At 41.1% G+C, this 20,531-nt stretch overlaps 1 protein-coding gene across 13 annotated transcripts in view; it reads left to right on the forward strand.

The window, feature by feature from the left end:
- Crem (cAMP responsive element modulator) overlaps nucleotides 1–20,531 on the forward strand; it is an 83,637-nt gene that overhangs the window by 48,158 nt on the left and 14,948 nt on the right. For 9 of the 13 annotated variants that reach the window (XM_090319134.1, XM_090319138.1, XM_090319135.1 and 6 more), the window contains one exon: nucleotides 13,143–13,331. In XM_090319134.1, coding sequence (XP_090175260.1) covers nucleotides 13,143–13,331 — 189 coding nt within the window. Of the gene's footprint in view, nucleotides 1–13,142; nucleotides 13,332–19,941; nucleotides 20,049–20,531 lie in introns of those variants that run through there. The other 4 variants (XM_090319144.1, XM_090319146.1, XM_090319143.1 and 1 more) reach the window with 3 other exon arrangements.

Raw genomic sequence — 20,531 nt, forward strand, 5'->3', positions numbered from 1 at the left:
ATCAATAGCACCCTTGCTAACCTAAAAGAGGTAATTAATGTTCTCTAAGTTATGTTTTAAATGTAATTCTGTTTTTACTACTTGCTACTGTTAACTTGTACCACAGTTTTTCTTCAGAGAATGAAAAGTGATTTAACTTTTAAAACTATAGTAATTGGATAGATGGCTTAATTTGAAATTTTACACTATGAAAGCTCTAAATAAACAGATATACTCACATTTAGTCTTGTGCATTTTAATGAACTGTTCATTCTGTGCTTTTATTTTCCCACTAACAAAAGCACTAGTGGTTGTTGGTCTTTTGGGTTGTTTTTTTGCCCTCTAATAAAGAACATTAGATAAACAAAAATAGTTTTAAAAGAAATACAAGAACTAGAAAGAAAAAAGGGGAAGGAGTAATGGAGCGAACTTACGAAAAAAATTGCCTTGATATTAAAATCGATACAATATTAAATACTATCTAAATAACTTATTAAAATTTTATATTTAGCTTCTTTTTTTTTCTTTAAAAAGTAGCAATACCTGGAAAAATTTAAACAGTTAAGACATTAAATGGTGGGGGGAAGCAGGATGACCTATGAGGCTGTTGTTTTGGCATTTCTTTGGCATATCCTAATATTGCCCCGGAATTCTCACCATACCCTTACAAAGCAAGTCCATGCTTGGAGGTGTCAACAGTGCAAGTCTGATGTAGTGAGATGTAGTGTGGAGAAAATGTTTAAGCTGAGAGGATGTGAGGAAGGGAAGAAAGAGCTGGATTTGACCATTTGCTAAGTCAAGGCCGGGCCGTGAAGGTGAGAGTGAAGGAGGTAATGGGAAAAAGGAGAAGACGTCCATTGCTGAAATGACACAGAGGAATGTCTTGTCTGTGGCAATCTCATTCCTGTTCTTTAGACTTGTTCCAACCAGCTCCTCTGTCTCCTGCCTGTGCTTTGGTGTCAGGTGTTCTACATGAGAACTACTAGCATGCAGCATAATTGCAAATAGATTTATCTGTTTCCCCAAGAAGAGCTCATGGATTCTTAGGTGTTCTTATTTGCATTAGATCTTGGCAATTTCTTTAAGGAGAAATTGTGGTGGGGCTGTATGTGTGTCTACAGGTGTGATTGCTCTGTATGCTTCACACAAAACGATATTGCCGCTCTTAATGCATTTTGGAGACCTTTAATACCACTTGTTTATGGAAATTCTTTTTTTTTTGTCAGTCCTGGTGCTTGAATTCAGGGCTTGGGCACTGTCCTTGCACACTTTTTACTCAAGGCTAGTGCTCTGCCACCTGAACCACAGCACCATTTGTGGCTTTTTCTATGTGTGTGGTACTGAGGAATCGAACCCAGGGCTTCATGCAAGCTAGGTGAGCACTCTAACACTAGGCTGTGCTCTCAGCCTGGAAATAATTATTTCTTTTCTTTTGCCAGTCCTAGAGCTTGAACTCATGGACTGAGCACTGTTTTTGGGCTTTCTCAAGGCTAGCACTCTACCACTTGAGCCACAGCACCACGTTTGGCTTTTGCTTTGTATGTGGTACCAAGGAATACAACCCAGGGCTTCATGCATTCTAGGCAAGCACTCTACCACTAGACTATGCTTCTGGCTTTTCTTCTTACTTTTCCTTCTTTTTCTTTTCTTTGTCAGTCCTGGGACAGTGCCCTGAGCTTTTTTTTCTTTATTGAGATTTAATAATTATATAGATAATCATTTTTATATTCACACTGATAAGGATCATCATTCTGATTTACAAAGCTTATGAATAATGCAAAATGCAAAGACCTCAAGTTTTACTAGGAAGAAAAAAGTTTAACCCTTCAGACATTGATGATAAATTTATTTCTTCCTGATGGGGTAATATGTACATTTCTTTCCTCCCTCCCTCCCTACCCTTGCTTACTTCATTTTCATCCATCATTAATTCATACAAGTGGTGATAAGCCTCATGGCTACAGTTTTTCATCTGCTTTCCTCTGCTTCTGTGCCCTCCTCCCCCCTTTCTTCAGATATACCCATGTTTGCAACCATAGATGAGGCAGACAATACAGAGTCAGCAAAAAACAATAGGGCAAATTAAAAAAAGGTGCTTTGTTGCCTATCTTTGGGGTTCTTTTCACTCTCTGGATTATTTTATGTACATATGAAGGGGTGCTTGGGATAATAATTTGATGTTTTTCTCTGGTGACTGTCTTCTTTTGATCTCACGTTTATGGGTATCTTGAGTCCTGTTTACTTCGTTATGTCTCATTATATTTAAATCTAACACCCCCATATCAGGGAGACAATGTGTTGTTTGCCTCTCTGTTCTTGGCTTATCTCACTCAAAGTGATTTGTTCTAGTTTCACATATTCCCTTGTGAATGCCATTATTTTTATCATTTCTGATGACTTATAGAATTCCATTGTATATAGGTACCACATTTTTTTCATCAATTCATCTGTAGTAGAGCATCTGGGTTGTTCCCATATCTTGGCTATTGTGAACAGTGCAGTGATGAATGTGGATGTGTAGGTGTCCTTATCATATCCTGATTCATGTTGCTTGGGGTAGATGCCTAAGAGTGATATGGCTGGGTCATAGGAAAGGTTTATTGTTTTTTTTTTGAGGAACCTGGACTGCTTTCCAGAGTGGCTGTACTAGTTTACATTCTCATCAGCAGTGCAGTAGAGTTCCTCTTTCTCCACATCCCACCAGCATTTTCTGTTGTCTGAATTCAGAATATTAGCCATTCTGACTGGAGTAAGGTGATATCTCAGGGTTGTTTCCCTGAGCTTCTTTTGCTCAAGGCTACATTCTCCTGCTTGAGCCACCATACCACTTTTTCTGTTTCTGTGGTACTGAGAATCAAATTCTGGGCTTCATGCATGCTAGGCAAGCACTCTAGCACTAAGCCACATTCCTAGCCCACAAATAATTATTCCCCCCCTTTTTTTCTTTCTTTCTTTTTTTTTTGTGTGTGTGTTGCTTTTTTGGTCAGTCGTGGGGCTTGAAATCAGGACCTAGCCACTGAGCTTTTCTGCGCAAAGCTAGTACTCTACCACTTTGAGTCACAGTTCTACTTTGTTTTCTGATGGTTAATTGGTGATTAGAGTCTTACAGACTTTTTACCCAGCTGGCTTTGAACTGTGATCTTTAGATCTCAGCCTCTTGAGTAGCTAGGATTGCAGGCATGAGCCACCTGTGTCCACTGATAATCATTTCATTTGAGAAGAAACTACTATCATTTAAACTTTTTAGAATCATTTTACATACTTTAGATAATACATACATATTTATACACGGAGGAGATCTACTTTCATTGATCTTAATCCCATTTTTCTAGAAAAAAAAGAATGTTATAACTAAATGTCTAGAATAGAAACAGTGTGTCTCTTTGGGTTTTAGATCAGAGTTTATTTCACTGGAATTAATTAATTAATTAATTTATTTATTTATTTATTTATTTTTTGCCAGTCCTGAACTGAACTCAGGGCCTGGGCACTGTTCTTGAGCTTTTTCAAGGCTGGCACTTCACTCTTGAACCACAGCACCACCTCTGGCTTTTTCTGTGTATGTGGTACCAAGGAGTAGAATCCATCCAGGGCTTCATGCATTCTAAGCAAGCACTCTACCACTAGGCCATACTTCCAGCTCTCTAGATATTTCTCTGTATATGTCTTTTATAACCTGTGTCCCTGTTCAAGAAATAAAATTAAAATGAGCAAACTCAATCTTTTCCATATATAAGCATTACTTTTTTAATAGTTGAAAGATAATTTAACAGGTATCAGTTTTACTGATTTTTTTTTTTGCCAGTCCTGGGACTTGAATTCAGGGCCTGAGCACTGTCCTTAGGTTTTTTTCAAGGCTAGAGCTCTATCTCTTGAGCCACAGCATCACTTCTGGCTTTTCTGTGTATGTGGTACCCCAGGAATCAAACCCCAGAGCTTTGTGCATGCTAGATGAACACTCTACCACTAGGCTATGCTCCTGGCCCACAACTCACGTTTTCACATAAAATCTAGGAAGTAAGTTGGAATAAGGTGCTATCTAAAATAAGAAAAAACAGTCAGACTTAAGAAAGGACTTAAATCTTCTTGCAGCACAAAGAAAGTGAGCTAAGCTTAACAAAATCCTCATGGGAAGTACAAATCTTAGTGACAGGTTTGTTGTTTAACAATTAGGTGAAGTTGGGGGGGCATGGCTTCATAGGAGAGTGCATGCCTAGCCAGCCGGAAGCACTGGGTTCTAGTTTAAAGCAGTTACATGATTCTCATCCAAGAAAATCTGCTGTGACTCTGGAGAATATATCTGAAATATGGCAATCGAGATAGTCTTAGAATTATCAAAGAACATTACAAGCAATATACATTACATTTAAGATAGCCGATAAGTAAGTAAATTCCTATAAGCATAGTAAAAGCCATCAACTTTTAAATTCTTGATTGTTTTTCAATTCAGCAACTTTTCTCTAAAGAGAAAGAGAATTTTAGTTCCTCACCCATCTTCTTTCTTCACCAATTAAGGGCTATCTCCAATGCTTCAAATTGTTCTTTTTCTTCATGTCCTCGATTCTTGTGTGTTCCTGCTATGTTTTACTATGAACTTTTTAGAATGAGTCTCTTTAACTCAAGTTTCTTGGAATTCTCATATATGAAAGGTGAGTCAATCAAAATTCCACCATTATCAAAACACAAACATGAACTTTGTGGAGTAGAATTCTCAAAAGTTTCATACTAGTAAACAACAGCTGCACATAGTAAAGTAAAAGGCACTTAAATTATTCTCAGTTACATTGCTTATAGTTCTGCCCAAGATAACCTGCAAAATTATTCAAAATATTACTTAATAAGCTGGTGCTCATGCCTGTAACCCTAGCTACTCAGGAGGTTGAGATCTGAGGATCATGGTTCAAAGCCAGCCCTGGCAAAAGATATCCTTGAGACTCTTATCTCCAATTAACCCCAGAAAACTGGTAGTGGCACTGTGGCTCAAGGGGTAGAGCTTTAGCCTTGAGCTGAAGAGCACAGGGACTGTGCCCAGGCCCAGAGTTTAAGCCCCACAACCAACACACACACACACACACACACACAATTATTTAATATAAGTTCTTTGATCCACCAGATGCTATTTTCACCTTAATGTGGTTCTTTTTTCTCCTACTTAGACCACCTCATGTTTTTTGTTTTGTGTGTATGTGTGTTGCTAGTACTAAGTCTTGAACTCAGGACTTGGGTGCTGTCCCCTAGCTTTTCTCTCACATTACCACTTGAGCCATAGCTCTACTTACAGATTTTTGGTGGTAAATTGGAGACAGTCTCATGGACTTTCTTGCCTTGGATAGCTTTGAACCTTGATCCTCAGATCTTGGCTTCTACTGGCATAAACTTCCAGTGCCCACCTTGGACTACTTAGGTTTTTGTTTTTTGCCAGTCTTGGGACATGAGCTCAGAGTCTGAGTGTTGTCCTTGGGCTTTCTCAAGGCTCGAGCTCTACCACTTGAGCCACAGCACTATTTCTGGCTTTTTCTACGTATGTGGTTTTAAGGAATTGAACCGGCACTTTACCACTAGGCCAAACTCCTGGCTCCTACTTAGGTTTTTAAGGAATATATACTCGTAGTTTTTTGGGTTTTTTTTGTGGTTCTCTTGTTTGTCAGTTCTGGGGCTTGAACTCCGGACCTGGGCTCTGTCCCTGAGCTTTTTTTGCTCAAGGCTAGCTAGCACTCTACAGCTTGAGTCATAGCACCACTTCCAGCCTTTTCTGTGTATATGGTACTGAGTAATCAAACCAAGGGCTTCATGCATGTTAGGCAAACACTCTACCTGTAAGCCATATTCCCAGGCCTGGTAGTTTTTCTTTACTGCCCACTTTTTTCTTTTCTTTCTTCAGTATTGGGATTTGAGTTCAGGCCCTCATGCTAACAGATTCTATACCTTTTGAGCCATGCTCTCAAATTTAATTTAAACATGAGATTACTAAAACAAAAGCCTTTTTTGTTTATCTGTTTGTATTATTATTGTTATTTCCTGTGGGGCTGGGAATTGAACCTAGGGCCTTGTGTATGCTAAGCACATATTCAACCAGAACTCCTCCAAGCCCTGCTGTCCTTTTAAAATTAGTGTAGTAAGATTTCACTTATACACTTTTAAAATTGCAATTTGTAATAAAAGTGTTATTAAATTAGCTGGGCGCGGTAGCTCATGCCTGTAATCCTAGCTACTCAGGAGGCTGAGATCTGAGGATCAAGGTTCCAAGCTAGCCCGGGCATAAAAGGACCTGAGACTCTTATCCCATATCAACCTCTAGAAAACAGGAAGTTGGGGCTTGGCTCAAAGGTTAGGTGTAAGCTTGAGCTGAAGAGCTCAGGGACAGTGTCCAGGCTGAGTTCAAACCCCATGACCCACCATATGTATGTATATGTATATATATATATATCCTCCAGGTCCTTAATTCAAGCCCACAACTGTAAGAAAAAAAGAGGAAAGAAAGAAGGAGAAAAGAAATACATGCAAGTATAAGATCCCTAAATTTAAGCCCTGATATTGTCCCTTTCCCCCCCAAAAAAGTGATCAAGTGTGTACAGGCAACAAGAGATGAGACACACTTTTTTTTTCATATATTTTTTATTGTAATTAAAAGAAGAGTTACATTATATTTGCCAGATAGGAGGTGCATTAATTCACATACATTGATACCCTTTCTCATGTCTTGGTCCCCACACACTTTTATACATTTACTTACACAAACTTATTTTTCAAGTTTTCTACCATTTCAGGGCCAGGAGCTATTGTTGGCCTTCTTACTATATGAGCCATGGCTCTAATCCAGCATTTTTCTGGCCAATTGGAAGTCTGCCAGGTCCTTCTCCTCACACTGTTTTCAAATGTTTATCTTTCAGGTCTCAGCCTTTTGAATAACTAGGATTACAGGCATGAGCCACCAGCATCCATTTCAGCTTTCCAACCTTTTTATATCAATTATATAGAACTTAAAACATTCACTTTAAGGTTTTACCAAAATTATTGAATATTCATCCCATAAATATTATCTACTTGAATGATGTCCATAGCCCTTAGAGAAAAATGCTCCATGAAGATAGTGTTGAGAGTAACAGATTTATTTATTCCCTCCCTCCCTCCCTCTCTTCCTCCTCCTACCCCCCCCTTCTTTCTTTTGTTTTTTCTTTCTTTCTTTCCTAGTCCTGGGACTTAAACTCCAGGCCTGGGCGCTGTCCCTGAGCCTCTATGTGCTCAAAGGCTAGTGCTCTACCACTTGAACACAGTGCCACTTCTGCTTTTTCTGAGTAGTTTATTGGAGTTGAGTCTCACAGACTTGGATGCCCCAGCTGGCATCCAACCGTGATCCTCAGATCTCAGCCTCCTGAGTAGATAGCATTACAGTGAGCCCATGGTACCCAGCTGAGGGTAAGATTTCTAGCCACTGTTTTGTGTCCCAGGAAATTTTTAAGAATTTATTTCCGGGCCGGGAGTTTGGCCTAGTGGTAGAGTGCTTGGCTAGCGTGCATGAAGACCCGGGTTCAATTCCTTAGTACCACATACATAGAAAAAAAGCTGGAAGTGGTGCTGAGGCTCAAGTGGTAGAGCTCTGGCCTTGAGAAAGTCCAAAGACAGTGCTCAGGCCCTGAGCTCAAGCCCAGGACCGGCAAAAGAAAACAAAACAAAAAAACCACAAAAGAATTTATTTCCTTACACTAGTTGTACTAAAATCATCCTATATGAATGAGTTCATCCTATACTCCTATATGATATCGTAGATTATGAGGTGTAGAAACCATACTTGGATTAACACTAGTTTTGAACTCAATATTATAGCTACATTAGAATGTATATAAAGATGTTTATATACCCATTAAAATAATTTAAAATAATGGTTTCAAATAACTTCATGGAAGTATGCTTTATGAATTATATTTTTTGGTGGGTTTTTGTTGTTGTTGGTCATGGGTCTTGAACTTGAGGCCCGGGCACTGATCCTACCTCTTTTGCTCAAGGCTTGTGCTGTAGTTTGAGCAGTAGTTCCACTTCCAGTTTTCTGGTGCTTACCTGGAGATAGGAATGTCTTTCCTGCCGTGGCTGGCTAGGTGTGAGCTACCAGCCTCCTTTGTGGTTTGCATTTTTGTTTGAGACAGGTCTTGCCTTTGTACCCCAATTCAAACTGGAGATTCTCTTTTCTCAGCCTCCTCAGTGCTGGGATTACAGTGATATGTCACCATGCCTGCTTAGATTTTTTTTTCATTTTAGGCCATTGTGTCCATATACTGTCCAGTTTAGTTAGCTCTCAAAGCAACTAAAATAGAGGCCTAACCTTTACTTAGTGCTTAGTGAGGTGATGGCTAGCAGGACCTAATAATGCAAACAATGTGGAATTTAGTTAATTATGTAATCTAGCAGTCCAGTTTTACTTATTTTGGGGAGCTATTTAATTTGCAGAATATGAGATGAGTGAAGTTAAATGTATATCCAAAGTTAAAAGAGTCTTCTACTTTTGCTGGAGTCACAACAATATAGAGCTGTATGGATTCTTCTTTGGTTGTCACACACGTAAACCTTGATACTTCTGTTTCCCCTGTCTGTTAAGGAAAGAACCCATAGTCCTTCCTTCCCAGGGAAGCACAAAGGTATTGGATTTTTTTTTTTTTTTTTGTAAGTCCTGGGCTTGAGCTCAGGGCCTGAGCACTGTTCTTGGACTTTCTCAAGGCTAGAGCTCTATCACTTGAGTCTCAGCACCACTTCTGGCTTTTTCCTATGTATGTGGTACCGAGGAATTGAACCCGGGTCTTTGTGCATGCTAGGCAAGCACTCTACCACTAGGCCAAACTCATGGCCCCAAGTATTGGATTTTTATTGATCACCAATACTGAGGTTCATACCCAATTTTATTTTTATTTATTTATTTTTTTTGCCAGTCCTGGGCTTGAGCTCAGGGCCTGAGCACTGTCCTTGGACTTTCTCAAGGCTAGAGCTCTACCACTTGAGAATCAGCACCACTTCTGGCTTTTTTCTATGTATGTGGTACTGAGGAATCGAACCCGGGTCTTCGTGCATGCTAGGCAAGCACTTTAACCACTAGACCAAACTCCCGGCCCCCAATTTTATTTTTAAATGGCCAGACAGATTGTAAAAACAGTGGGAGAGCCAGGTGCAGTGGTTCACGCCTGTAACCCTAGATACTTAGGAGGCTGAGATCTGAGGATTGCAGTTTAAAGCCCTAGGCACAAAGTCAGTGAGACTCTGATCTCCAGTTGACCACCAGAAAACCGGAAGTGGCTCTGTGGCTCAAGGGATAGGGTGGTAGCCTGGAGCTGAGGAACTCAGGGACAGCATCCAGGCCTAGAGTTCAAGTCCCACGACAAACAAAAATAAAACCAGAGGTGGTGGAAGGGAAGACAATGCAAATATTACTGGTAACAAAAATCCTGTTTACTCTCACATTTCTGGACTTTTCCATTATAAGTTTAAAAAATACTAAAATAGAAAGTATATTTGTATTCAGATCATTTTTTTTGCCAGTCCTGAGGCTTGAACTCAGGGCCTGAGCACTGTCTTTGAGCATTCTCAAGGCTAGCTCTGCCACTTGAGCCACAGTACAACTTCCAGCTTTTTCTATGTACTTGGTACCAAGGAATCAAATCCGGGTCTTTGTGCATGCTAGGCAAGCACTCTACCACTAGGCCAGACTTCCTGTCCTCAGATAATCTTTTTTTCTTACTATTTTTTTCTTGCTTTATATTTACTAAAAACAAATTATGCAATCTTCTGATAATTTGAAACCTAAGAAGTGTCCTACTCAAGTCTATGAATGCAGATAGCACACACAAAGCCTGTTTCTGGGATCCTTGGATCATTGGTTAATCTTTCAGGTCTTTGTCCAACTGAGATAACATTTTGAATTGAGAAGGTCCTGTGTTACTTGATAATGCCAAAATCAGGGGCCCTGTCAGTTAAAGAAAAAAAAAAAAGGTTTTCTAAAGCTGCAAGTTGTGTGTGTGTGTGTGTGTGTGTGTGTGTGTGTGTGTGTGTGTGTGAAAGAGAGAATCTTTTGTTTTCCATATCCATATGTTGACTAAACTAGAAAGTGAAAGAACACAAGACCAATCGTTGGCATGCCGAATGTTCATAGTATGAAAACTATCAAGTTTTGGTTGGAACTTTTTGGAAAAATTATGGAAAAAAGAACAGAAAACTTTTAAAGAATGAAAATTTAAAAAAGTAAAAATTTCGTAGTTCTAATGACTACTCCAGAAGTCTAACAATTGTATAGGTGTAGAAAAATTAAAGCTACAGTTGGAATTTAAAGACACACTTCAGTTAATACTTCTAAAATAATAGACTTACAATGTTTTCTGTCATAAAGAAATGATAGCCATTCAGTAATTTTATTTCTTGAGTGTTTTTACACATTGTGGTTATTCTGACTGTTCTTTGCATAGTATACAGTCTATGTCAGCTCTAAATACAAATTTAAGTGAACAACATACAAAATTCATTTGAAACTGTCCATGAAGATTCAAGACAGAAATGTCTTCTTGTATTGTTTTCATACTTTTAAGAAATTAGGCTGGGGGACCAGGAATGTGGCCTAGTGGTAGAGTGCTTGCCTAGTATGCACAAAGCCCGGGGTTCAATTCCTGGGTCCTACACACACAGGAAAAGCTGGGAGTGGTGTTGGGGCTTAGAGGTGCCTAGGTCCTGAGTTCAAGCCTCAGGACTGGAAAAAAAAAATACAAAGAGAGACGGGGGGGGGGGGAGGGAGGGGGGAGGAAAGGGAAGGAAGAGAAAGAAAGAAAGAAAGAAAGAAAGAAAGAAAGAAAGAAAGAAAGAAAGAAAGAACAAAAGAAAGAAAGAAGGAAAGGCTGGACACACAGTGGCTCACACCTGTAATCCTAGCAACTCAGGAGGCTGAGATCTGAGGATCTTGGTTCAAAGCCAGCCCAGGCACAAAGTCTGTGAGACTCTTATCTCCAATTAACCACTAGAAAACCAGAAGTAGTGCTGTGGCTCAAGGGGTAGTGTGGTAGCCTTGAGAAAGCTCAAGGACGTTGCCCCCCAGGACTGGAACAAAAATGTGTTCAGAATAAAAATAGGACTAGGAAAAAAGAATGAATATAAAGAATAAAACACTGAGCCCCATAAATATCACTTACATCTGGGTTTCTCAGCCTCAGTGCTGTGGACATTGTTCTACTAGTGGCCTGTCATTGACCATCTGTGTCGAGTCGACTTAAAAATGTCAATTCAAGGCCGAGAGTTTGGCCTAGCATGCACGAAGACCCAGGAAGTGGTGCTGAGGCTCAAGTGGTAGAGCTCTAGCCTTGAGAAAGTCCAAGGACAGTGCTCAGGCCCTGAGCTCAAACTCAGGACTGGCAAAAGAAATCAATTCAGAGCTGGGAATTTGGCCAAGTGGTAGAGTACTCACCAAGTGTGCATGAAGAGCTGGGTTTGACTCCTTGGTACCACATACATACAAAAAGCTGAAAGTGGTGCTGTGGCTCAAGTGGTAGAGCTCTAGCCTTGAGGAAAGCTCAAGGACAGTGTTCAGGCCCTGAGTTCATGTCAGTTCATGTCTTGTTGTGTTAACCACTAGAATCTTAGGTCAAAGCACTGAAAACTCATTGTAATGTCTACGCACCCTACATTGTAAAGTCTAGTTAGCTAATTGTGTTACTTTTTAGACAGGATCATCCTGTTACTATTTATTACTGCTTATGTTAAGCAGTAATTAATAATTAATAGTTATTTGTCTATTAGTGACAGTTTTAAAAACTTCAATCATTTATTCTTTTGAAAGACATTTAGTTATGTGTTAACTTTTCCTCATGACTACTAATCTTGGTATTTATGGGAAGTCTACATCATAGTTTTACCACTAATTGTCATTATGCAAGGCACTGGGTAGTAGTAAATCTTGTAGTGCAGGGTTTTTTTTTTCCTTTTATCTTTTTGTTGTTGTTGTTATTGTTGGTTGTGGAACTTGAACTCTGGGCCTGGCCTTGTTCCTGAGCTCTTCAGCTTAAGGCTACCACCCTATTCCTTGAGCCACAGTGCCACTTCTGGTTTTCGGTGGTTAATTGGAGACAAGAATCTCATGGACTTTTTAGTGCCCAGGCTGTCTTTGAACCGCGATCCTCAAATCTCAGCTTCCTGAGTAGCTAGGCTTACAGTCTTGAACTACCGTGTCCGGCTATTTTTTTCTCATTAGAGTTATCTTTGAAAGATTTTTTTTTAATCTAGCTTAATATTTTCTGTATCTTGCCAGTCCTGGGGCTTGAATTTAGGTCTTGAGCACTGTCCTTGGACTTTCTCAAGGCTAGAGCTCTACCACTTGAGCTACAGATCCACTTCCGGCTTTTTCTATATATGTGGTACCAAGGAATCAAACCTAGAGTGCTAGGCAAGCACTCTACCATTAGGCAACACTCCTGGTCCGTAGACATGAACTTTAAAACCTAAATATGTGTTTATACTCGAGGACATCCTCTGTCCTTTCAAACTACCATGGTTTTGTAGTGTAGGAGATTGAAACCCAGCCTTATGTATGCTAGGCACTGTGTAAGCAGGATGCACCGATTGTGTTTATTTACTTTGTGCCAGTCTTGGGGTTTGAATTCAGGGCCTTTAGTTTTTTTGCTCAAGGTTGGCACACTCCTACTTGAGCCATCCCTGCCTGCAGCTGATTAATTGGAGATGAGAGTTTTAAGGACTTTCCTGCCCAGTTGGCTTTTAACTGCAATGGTTCAGATCTCAGCCTATTGAGTAGCTAGGATTACAAGCATGAGCCATCGGTATTAGATTAGTGTTGTTTATTAAAACTGGAAACATTTGAGTAGTTTGAGAACACTGGAAGAAGCTGGGATTCTTTTGGCTCAGCCTATCTTTTCTCTCTTCCTCTGAAATAATGTAATTGGATGGGTGCCACAGAGGACAACTCCAAAAACTCGAGGAACTTCATAGATTTCTAAATAGAAAATAGACTCAAGCATTTAGAAGCTAATATTCCTGATTGACTCAGCATAGAAAAAGAAAGATAACTTAAAAATGAAAAGCAATAGAAATATATAGACCCAGAGAGTGTTCTCTGGCATTGGTAAAATGACTCTTGAAATTCTCTAATTTCTTTTCTTTCTTTTTTTTTTTCTCCCCCCACTATGAAGTTGCTATAGCCCAAGGTGGAGCAATCCAGATTTCTAACCCAGGATCTGACGGTGTTCCGGGCCTGCAGGCACTAGCAATGACGAATTCAGGAGCTCCTCCACCAGGTGCTACCATTGTACAGTATGCAGCGCAGTCCGCAGATGGCACACAGCAATTCTTTGTCCCAAGTAGCCAGGTTGTTGTTCAAGGTATATTTTATTAATCTAATACATTTAGCATTCCTAAAGACGCCTGGTAGTGGCAAGTTATAGTCTGGGGACATACACAAGCCATAGATGGGGGTGGGAGAGAAACACTTTAAAAGGATAGGGGGAAGAAATATCTGACTACTTGAAACAAGTTAAAATTTCATCACTTTCATTTGTTAGCAGGATAGAATAAAGGGAGTTGGGGATATGAACACATTTTTACATGAAATGTTCTTTGTGTGGAGGGAGAGTCATGAATGCTTTACCTAATGTATTTCTATTCTTATTTATTATTAACCCATAAATTAAAATATGTATATTAGCAAATAGTAATATTAACATGTAAATATGTAAATAATATGAAAATGTAAATGATGCTATTTCTATTATCATGCATTTCTGTTTCGTTGCTGCCCTCAGTGTGGGTTTTTCACCATCTGTTATAGTCAAGTGCAATTTCTGGACAGCTCATCTAAAAACAAATGCTAACTCTTGTGTGTTCTTGAGACCATTCTTAGCATATCGATTCCACATCTTACAAAAATTCACTTGTGAAAGAAAACGATTGGTAGGTAGTTTTAGGGTTACTAAATTTTAAGATTGCTAAGATTTCTTTTTCCTTTTTTTAATTTTTGGTGGATCATGGGGCTTGACCTGGGCATCATCATTGACCTCTTTTTGCTCAAGGCTAGTGCTCTACCACTTTGAACCGCCGCAGCACCACTTTCAGTTTTCTGGTAGTTAATTTGAGATAAGAGTCTCATGAGGGCCGGGAGTTTGGCCTAGTGGTTAAAGTGCTTGCCTAGCATGCATGAAGACCCGGGTTCGATTCCTTGCTACCACATACATAGAAAAAAGCCGGAAGTGGTGCTGAGGCTCAAGTGGTAGAGCTCTAGCCTTGAGAAAGTTCAAGGACAGTGCTCAGGCCCTGAGCTCAAGCCCAGGACTGGCAAAAAAAAAAAAAAAAGAGTCTCATGAGCCAAGCCTGGCGCTGGTGGCTCACTCCTGTAATCCTAGTTTCTCAGGAGGCTGAGATCTAAGGATCACAGTTCGAAGCTAGCCCCGGTATGAAAGTCTGTGAGACTCTTAGCTGCAGTTAACCACCAGAAAACCAGAAGTGGCATTGTGGCTCAAAGTGGTAGAGCGCTAGCCTTGAGCTGAAGAGTCAGTGAGAGCGGCCAGGCCCACAGTTTAAGCCCCATGATTGAGGGGAAGAAAAAAAAGGTCTCATGGTCTTTCCTGCCCAGGCTGGCTTTGAATCATGATCCTCATTTCTCAGCCTCCTGAGCAGTTAAGAATGGAGGCATGAACCATTGGCACCTGGCCTGAGATTTCAATTAAATTTGAGTCGTGTATTATTTTAACTTCACTCAGTTGTATTTATAACTGTAAAGTATATTTAATACTTTAAAAAGGTCCTATTGTATTTTTTTTGTGTGTGTGAATCATGGGAGACCTGTCTCTGAGCTCTTCAGCTCAAGGCTACCGACCTACCCTTGAGCCAAGCCCCACTTCCTGTATTCTAGAGGTAAATTGGAATCTCAAGTCCTTTTGTGCCCGGGCTGGCTTTGAACCTTGATCCTCAGATCTCAGCTTCCTGAATAGCTAGGATTAAAGGCGTGAGCCACTGTCCCCAGCTTCTCTTGTACTTTTTTGTTTTTGTATTTTGGGCTTTATCTCATTTCTAGAGCTTGGCCTCAAGCTCCTGTGCTTTCACTTAGCTTTTTCTGCTCACGACTAGCTCTCAGTCATTTCAGCCACAATTCCACTTCTGGCTTTGGTTTTGGTTTTTGCCAAAGCCAGGGGCTTGAACTCAGGATCTGAGCACTGTCCCTGAGCCTTGTTCCGCTAGCACTTTACCACTTGAGCCACAGTTTATCGGAGATCAGAATCTAACAGACTTTTCTGCCCAGGCTGGCTTTGAACCATGATCCTCAGATCTCAACGTCCTGACTAGCTGAGATTACAGGCATGAGCCACCAGTGCCCAATCACTTCTGGCTTTTTGCTGCCCAGTTTTGAGTTTGCTATTTTTGAACCATTATTCTTTTGAACATGTTCGTAATAAGTTGGAGTTTTTATTTAACCACAGTGATTAAACCAGTGATGAGGTTGAATTTAACCTATAAATGCATTTAGGTTGAATGGGAGACTTTATAATGTTAAACTGACCAGTTGCACACCAGAGATTGCCTCATTACTTCAGATCGTATTTTCATTTAACAATTTAAGATTTTTTTCTCTGTTGAAATATTAATCAACTAGTTCCTAAATTCTTTAAATTCTTTATAGTTTTTTGTTGGAATAGTGCCTTTTTTTTTCCAGGTCCTGGGGCTTGAACTCAGGGTCTGGGCTCTGTCCCTGAGATGCTTCATGCTCAAGGCTAGTGCTCTACCACTTGAACCACAGTGTCATTTCTGGCTTTTTTCTGAGCATTTTATTGGACATAAGGGTCTGAGGGACTTTCTTGCCTGGGCTGGATTTGAACCGTGATCCTCAGGTCTCAGCCTCCCCAATAGCTAGGACTACAGCACCTGACTTTTTTTTTTATTCCATTGTCTGTATGTTGCGGTGAAGAAATTATTGTTTTTCTTTAGTTGGTCTTTTGTTGATATACCTTGCTAATGTTTATTTTTAATAATTTTGATACTATATGCATGTTTATTCCACATACAAATAATATTGTTTTGTTTATTGTCTTGCAGTCATCTCTTGTGCTTCTTTTTCTTCTTTGCTTTCTTCTTTTCCTCCTGTTTTTTTTTTTTACTGTAATAGTGTTAAACCTATTATATGTATTATAATATAATAAACCTCAGAGTCCAGTGGGCATTTGTCTCTTGTTTTCCTGAATTTAAAGAAGGTTCTGCCCTTTACTGCATGGTCACATCTATTTCTTTCTGAATTCTCAGTGCTTGTCTTGCTTGATCTCTACAGTATTTCCCACTGGAAACCTCTGCTTTCTTCACTTCTCTGATACTGCATTCTCCCCCTTTTTTATTAAAAAAAAAACAACTCTGTTATTCTGCTCTTTTTCTGGGTCCATCGTTAGCGTGGCATTTTGAGCCCTCTTTCCTTTGGTTCATTGCCTGCATGCCCTTCTTGCTAAATGTAGCTTTCCATGACTTCTCACCCTTAGCCAAGTCATCCATGTCGACACTCTGCCCCAGCTCTACAGCCTGACTTTGTTCAGGCTGCCATCCTGTGATCACCACTCCTGCAGCAGGTAGTTCTCTCCTTCTTGAAGCTCTTAATCATGCTAGAGGCAGCAGCAGAAGCTCGTCTTCCTAAGTGTTTTGGGAAACTATTCCTGAGAATGCAGCCAGACCTGTGTTGTCTTTGTGAACATACATTAAGTGGCTCATGCCTATAAGCCTACGTACTCAGAAGGCTGAGATCCAAGGTTTTGGGTTTGAAGTCAGCCCTGGTAGAAAACTCTATGAGTCTCTTATCTCCAATTAAACTAAAAAGCCAAAAGTGGAGCCTGTATGTCTCATGGGTGCAAAAGCAACGGGACATTGCCCAGGCCCTGAGTTCAAGCCCTACTACCTGCACAAAACAAAAAATGATAGAAAGAGGAGGGATTTCATTGTGACATGCCCATAATGGGTACAATACATCCCAATTAATCTCCTCCTCTTCCTTTACACTCTCCCCTCCCCCCTTTTTTCTTTGCCAGTCCTGGGCTTGAGCTCAGGGCCTGAGCCCTGACCTTGAACTTTCTCAAGGCTAGAGCTCTTACCACTTGAGCCTCAGCACCACTTCCAGCTTTTTTTTTTCTTTCTATGTATGTGGTACGGAGGAATCAAATCCGGGTCTTCATGAATGCTAAGCAAGCACTCTACTATTAGGCCAAACTCCCGGCCCACACTCTCCCATTTTCTAATAATATTTCAAATTTTGTTCTGTTCTCATACTTTGACAACAATCTGTTTTGACCATATTTGTTCTCTTTCACCCTCTTTAGCCAAATGGATCTAATGCCCTCTACCCCAGCAGTCTGTTACTCTTTGTTTTCCTTCCTTAACCCACTGTTTTTGTTTTTTGTTAATTTGTTTTTGTTTTTCCAGTCCTGGGGCTTGAACTCAGGGCCTGGACATTGCCCTTGAGCTTTTATGTTTGTTTGTTTGTTTTTGCTTAAGGCTAGCACTCTACCACTTGAGCTACAACATCATTTTTGGCTTTTTTCTGTGTATGTGGTACTGAGGAATCAAACCCAGGTCTCCATGCTTGCTAGGCAAGCATTCCACCACTAAGTTACATTCCCAGCCATGTAACTTAATAGTTCCATTTTTTATTCCACAAGTATTCCCTAGACATTTATCCTAGGCTAAGGATGCTGCTAGATACTAAGGATTCTAGTCTAAACCAAACTTGTGACAAAACTCCAGATAGGTCAAAGAGACACAGAGTAAATTCCATACGTTATTTAAGGATCTGACAGAAAGGTTTCCTGGAGGAAGTGTCAAATTAGATGAAACCTGAATGCTTACAACTGGGGTAGGGGGCTGTCAGGAGGAAAGATAGGTATGTAGGCTCTGGGAAAGAAAAAAGAATGGCATGGCAGAGATGAGAGAGCGAGTGTGGCTCAAGTGGTAGAGCACCAGCCATGAACACAAAAGCTCAGGGAGAAAGCACGGGCCCTATGTTCAAGCCCCAGGACCAGCACAGACATGCAAAAACAAGCAAACAAGAAATATTGGGAATAAATGGTATTTTCTGAAATTTAAAGTAAATTTAATCATCTTCCATCCCAGTTTTTAAACATGGCTGGAACGAAAGTCTTGGATGGAGCCCCTGAAGAGGGGTAAGGCCTAGGGCAGGGACTAAGTAGGCCATTAGCTTTCCTATTTAGTCAAGACATCGTCCGTGCAAATCCTGGGCCCTTGGCAGGGACTCTGGCAATGAGACCCTCTGACCTGTCCTCTTATGTTTAATGGAATGTAAAGTCTTTGCCTTTATTGGAGAATGCTGGGATATCCTTTCACTGATATAAAGTCACACTGAAATCTAATCATACAAGAACATGGGCTTACACAAAACAAAACAACCATGTAGCCTGCTGCCAGTGGCTCACACCTGTAATTGTAGTTTCTCAGGAGGCTGAGATTTGAGGATTGCAGTTCAAAACCAGCCAGGACATGAAAATCCATCAGCCTCTTGTCTCAAACTAACCACCAGAAAACTGGAAGTGTTACCGTGGCTCAAGTGGTAGAGCACTAGCTTTGAAGTGCTCAGGCATAGCATCCAGGCCCAGAGTTCAAGCCCCACAACTGACAAAACAAAAAACAAAGAAACAACATGATCTTTGAACAATACACTGATAGGAAAGGTTCAGCTATGTATCATATATTCTTGTGCCATAGCAATACATACACTTATGTACGTATATATGTGTGTGTGTATGTGTGTGCTATACGCTTGTTTGTATACTATAGAATATTTATCAATGTTTTATTTTACTTTATTATTGTTAAATTTTTGGTAATGATCCAGCTCTTTACATATTGAACCTTCCTTAAGCAATCCAAATGAAATTTGACGTTAAAAAAAATTATCAGCCAGGTGCCAGTAACTCATGCCTATATAAATCTAGCTACTCAGGAGGCTGTGATCTGAGGATCACAGTTCAAAGCCAGCCAGGCAGGAAAGTCTTTTATCTACCAAAAATGTTGGACGTAGAGCTGTGGTTCAAATGGTAGAGTAACTAGCCTTAAGCACAAAAGTTCAGGAACAGTACCCAGGCCCTGTTTCAAGCCCAGTACTGGCAAAATTAACAACAACAAATGAACAGTAATTGATTTCTTTATGAATTTTTATAAATAACAAAAATTGTTTTCAAGGGGCTAAATGCAGATAAAATTATGTATTAGCTGGAATCACAAGTTGCTATTTTGGGGAGTCAAAATGGCCAAATATCAGCAAGTTCATTTGGTTTAATCTAAGGGTTATGGAAGCATACCATAAAAAGCTTGCTACATCGGCACAGTGAATTTGTAAAGTTTTCGCATTTACTTTCTTCAAATGAAGTTAGCTACTTCAACAACTAGATCTCCCGGTTGGAATAAGAAATGGTGCAGAACACAACTATGGATGTGAACAAAGGTAGCTGGGTATGTTACTCAGAGACATTTAATTAAACTTAGAAGTTCTGTGGGGCAGTCTTTTCTGCACTCACTGTGGTTTTCTTAATCCTTGCAGTCTGAGTCTCCAACTTCTTATTTTCTGCTCTGAGTTTGGAAAAGCAGATAAGGTTCACCTCCCCCATGTTTATCTAGAAACCCCTAATTTAATAATAATAATAATTTTAAAAAAATGTAGCTCCATAAGGTACCACCCTGTGATTCTGAGCAGTAAAGAACTCCTTTATGCCACAGCCCATCTCACCACATTTTTTTTTTTGAGAGAGAGAGAGAGAGAGAGAGAGAGAGAGAGAGAGAGAGAGAGAGAGAGAGAGAGAGAGAGAGAGAGAGAGAGAGGAACCAGAGCATTAAGATGGTTTATTACAGGAAGAGTTTTTATAGGCTTTGCCCTGGGTGAGCTCGCCTGTGACAAAGCAAATTGATGGCAGCGATAGGCTAGTGATGTCATTGTGATGTCAGTACTCCTCCTTATCTTGCACATGCTTGCTAGTTAGCACAGTTGATGTGGAGCAGGGTCGGGGAGAGGACGGCTCTCTGCATGCCGAAGCCCATCATGGCTGTGACCGGGGACGAGACAGGTGAGAGTCGTCGGCGGTGGAGGGGGGGCCGAGACTTAACGCAGCAGACGGCCTCGGAAGTTCAGAGGGCGTCTTAGGGACACTGGAGGGCGGCCCGGAAGTTGCCGAGTTTGTTTTAGGTGTGCGTGCGTGCGTGCGTGTGCATTCCCGCGCGAGGGCATCTCCCCCCGCGGCCGGCGGGTCCAAGGTTCGGAACGCGCCTCCCTGGCCACGCCGCCCGGTGACAGGGACCCGGCCAGCTCCTCTGCAACCTGTTGCAAAGTTCAGCCGCGCTCCGGGTCCCGCGCCTCGGCGGCCCCCGCGGTGCCAAACCACCGAGCGTCTCGACGCGTCCCGGGCCGCGCGCGCCGAGCCCGGCCGGCCGCGCCCGCCGCTGAGCCGGGGCCGCGCCGCCGGGGGGGGGGGGTGGTCCGCACTGCCCGGGGGTCCGCACTGCCGGGCTCCGCACTGCCGGGCTCCGCGGCCGCTCCAGCCCGCGGGCTG

This window comes from Megascapheus bottae, chromosome 26 (assembly GCF_031878675.1).
Source record: "Megascapheus bottae isolate mThoBot1 chromosome 26, mThoBot2.hap1, whole genome shotgun sequence".
NCBI classification, from domain to species: Eukaryota; Metazoa; Chordata; class Mammalia; order Rodentia; family Geomyidae; genus Megascapheus; species Megascapheus bottae.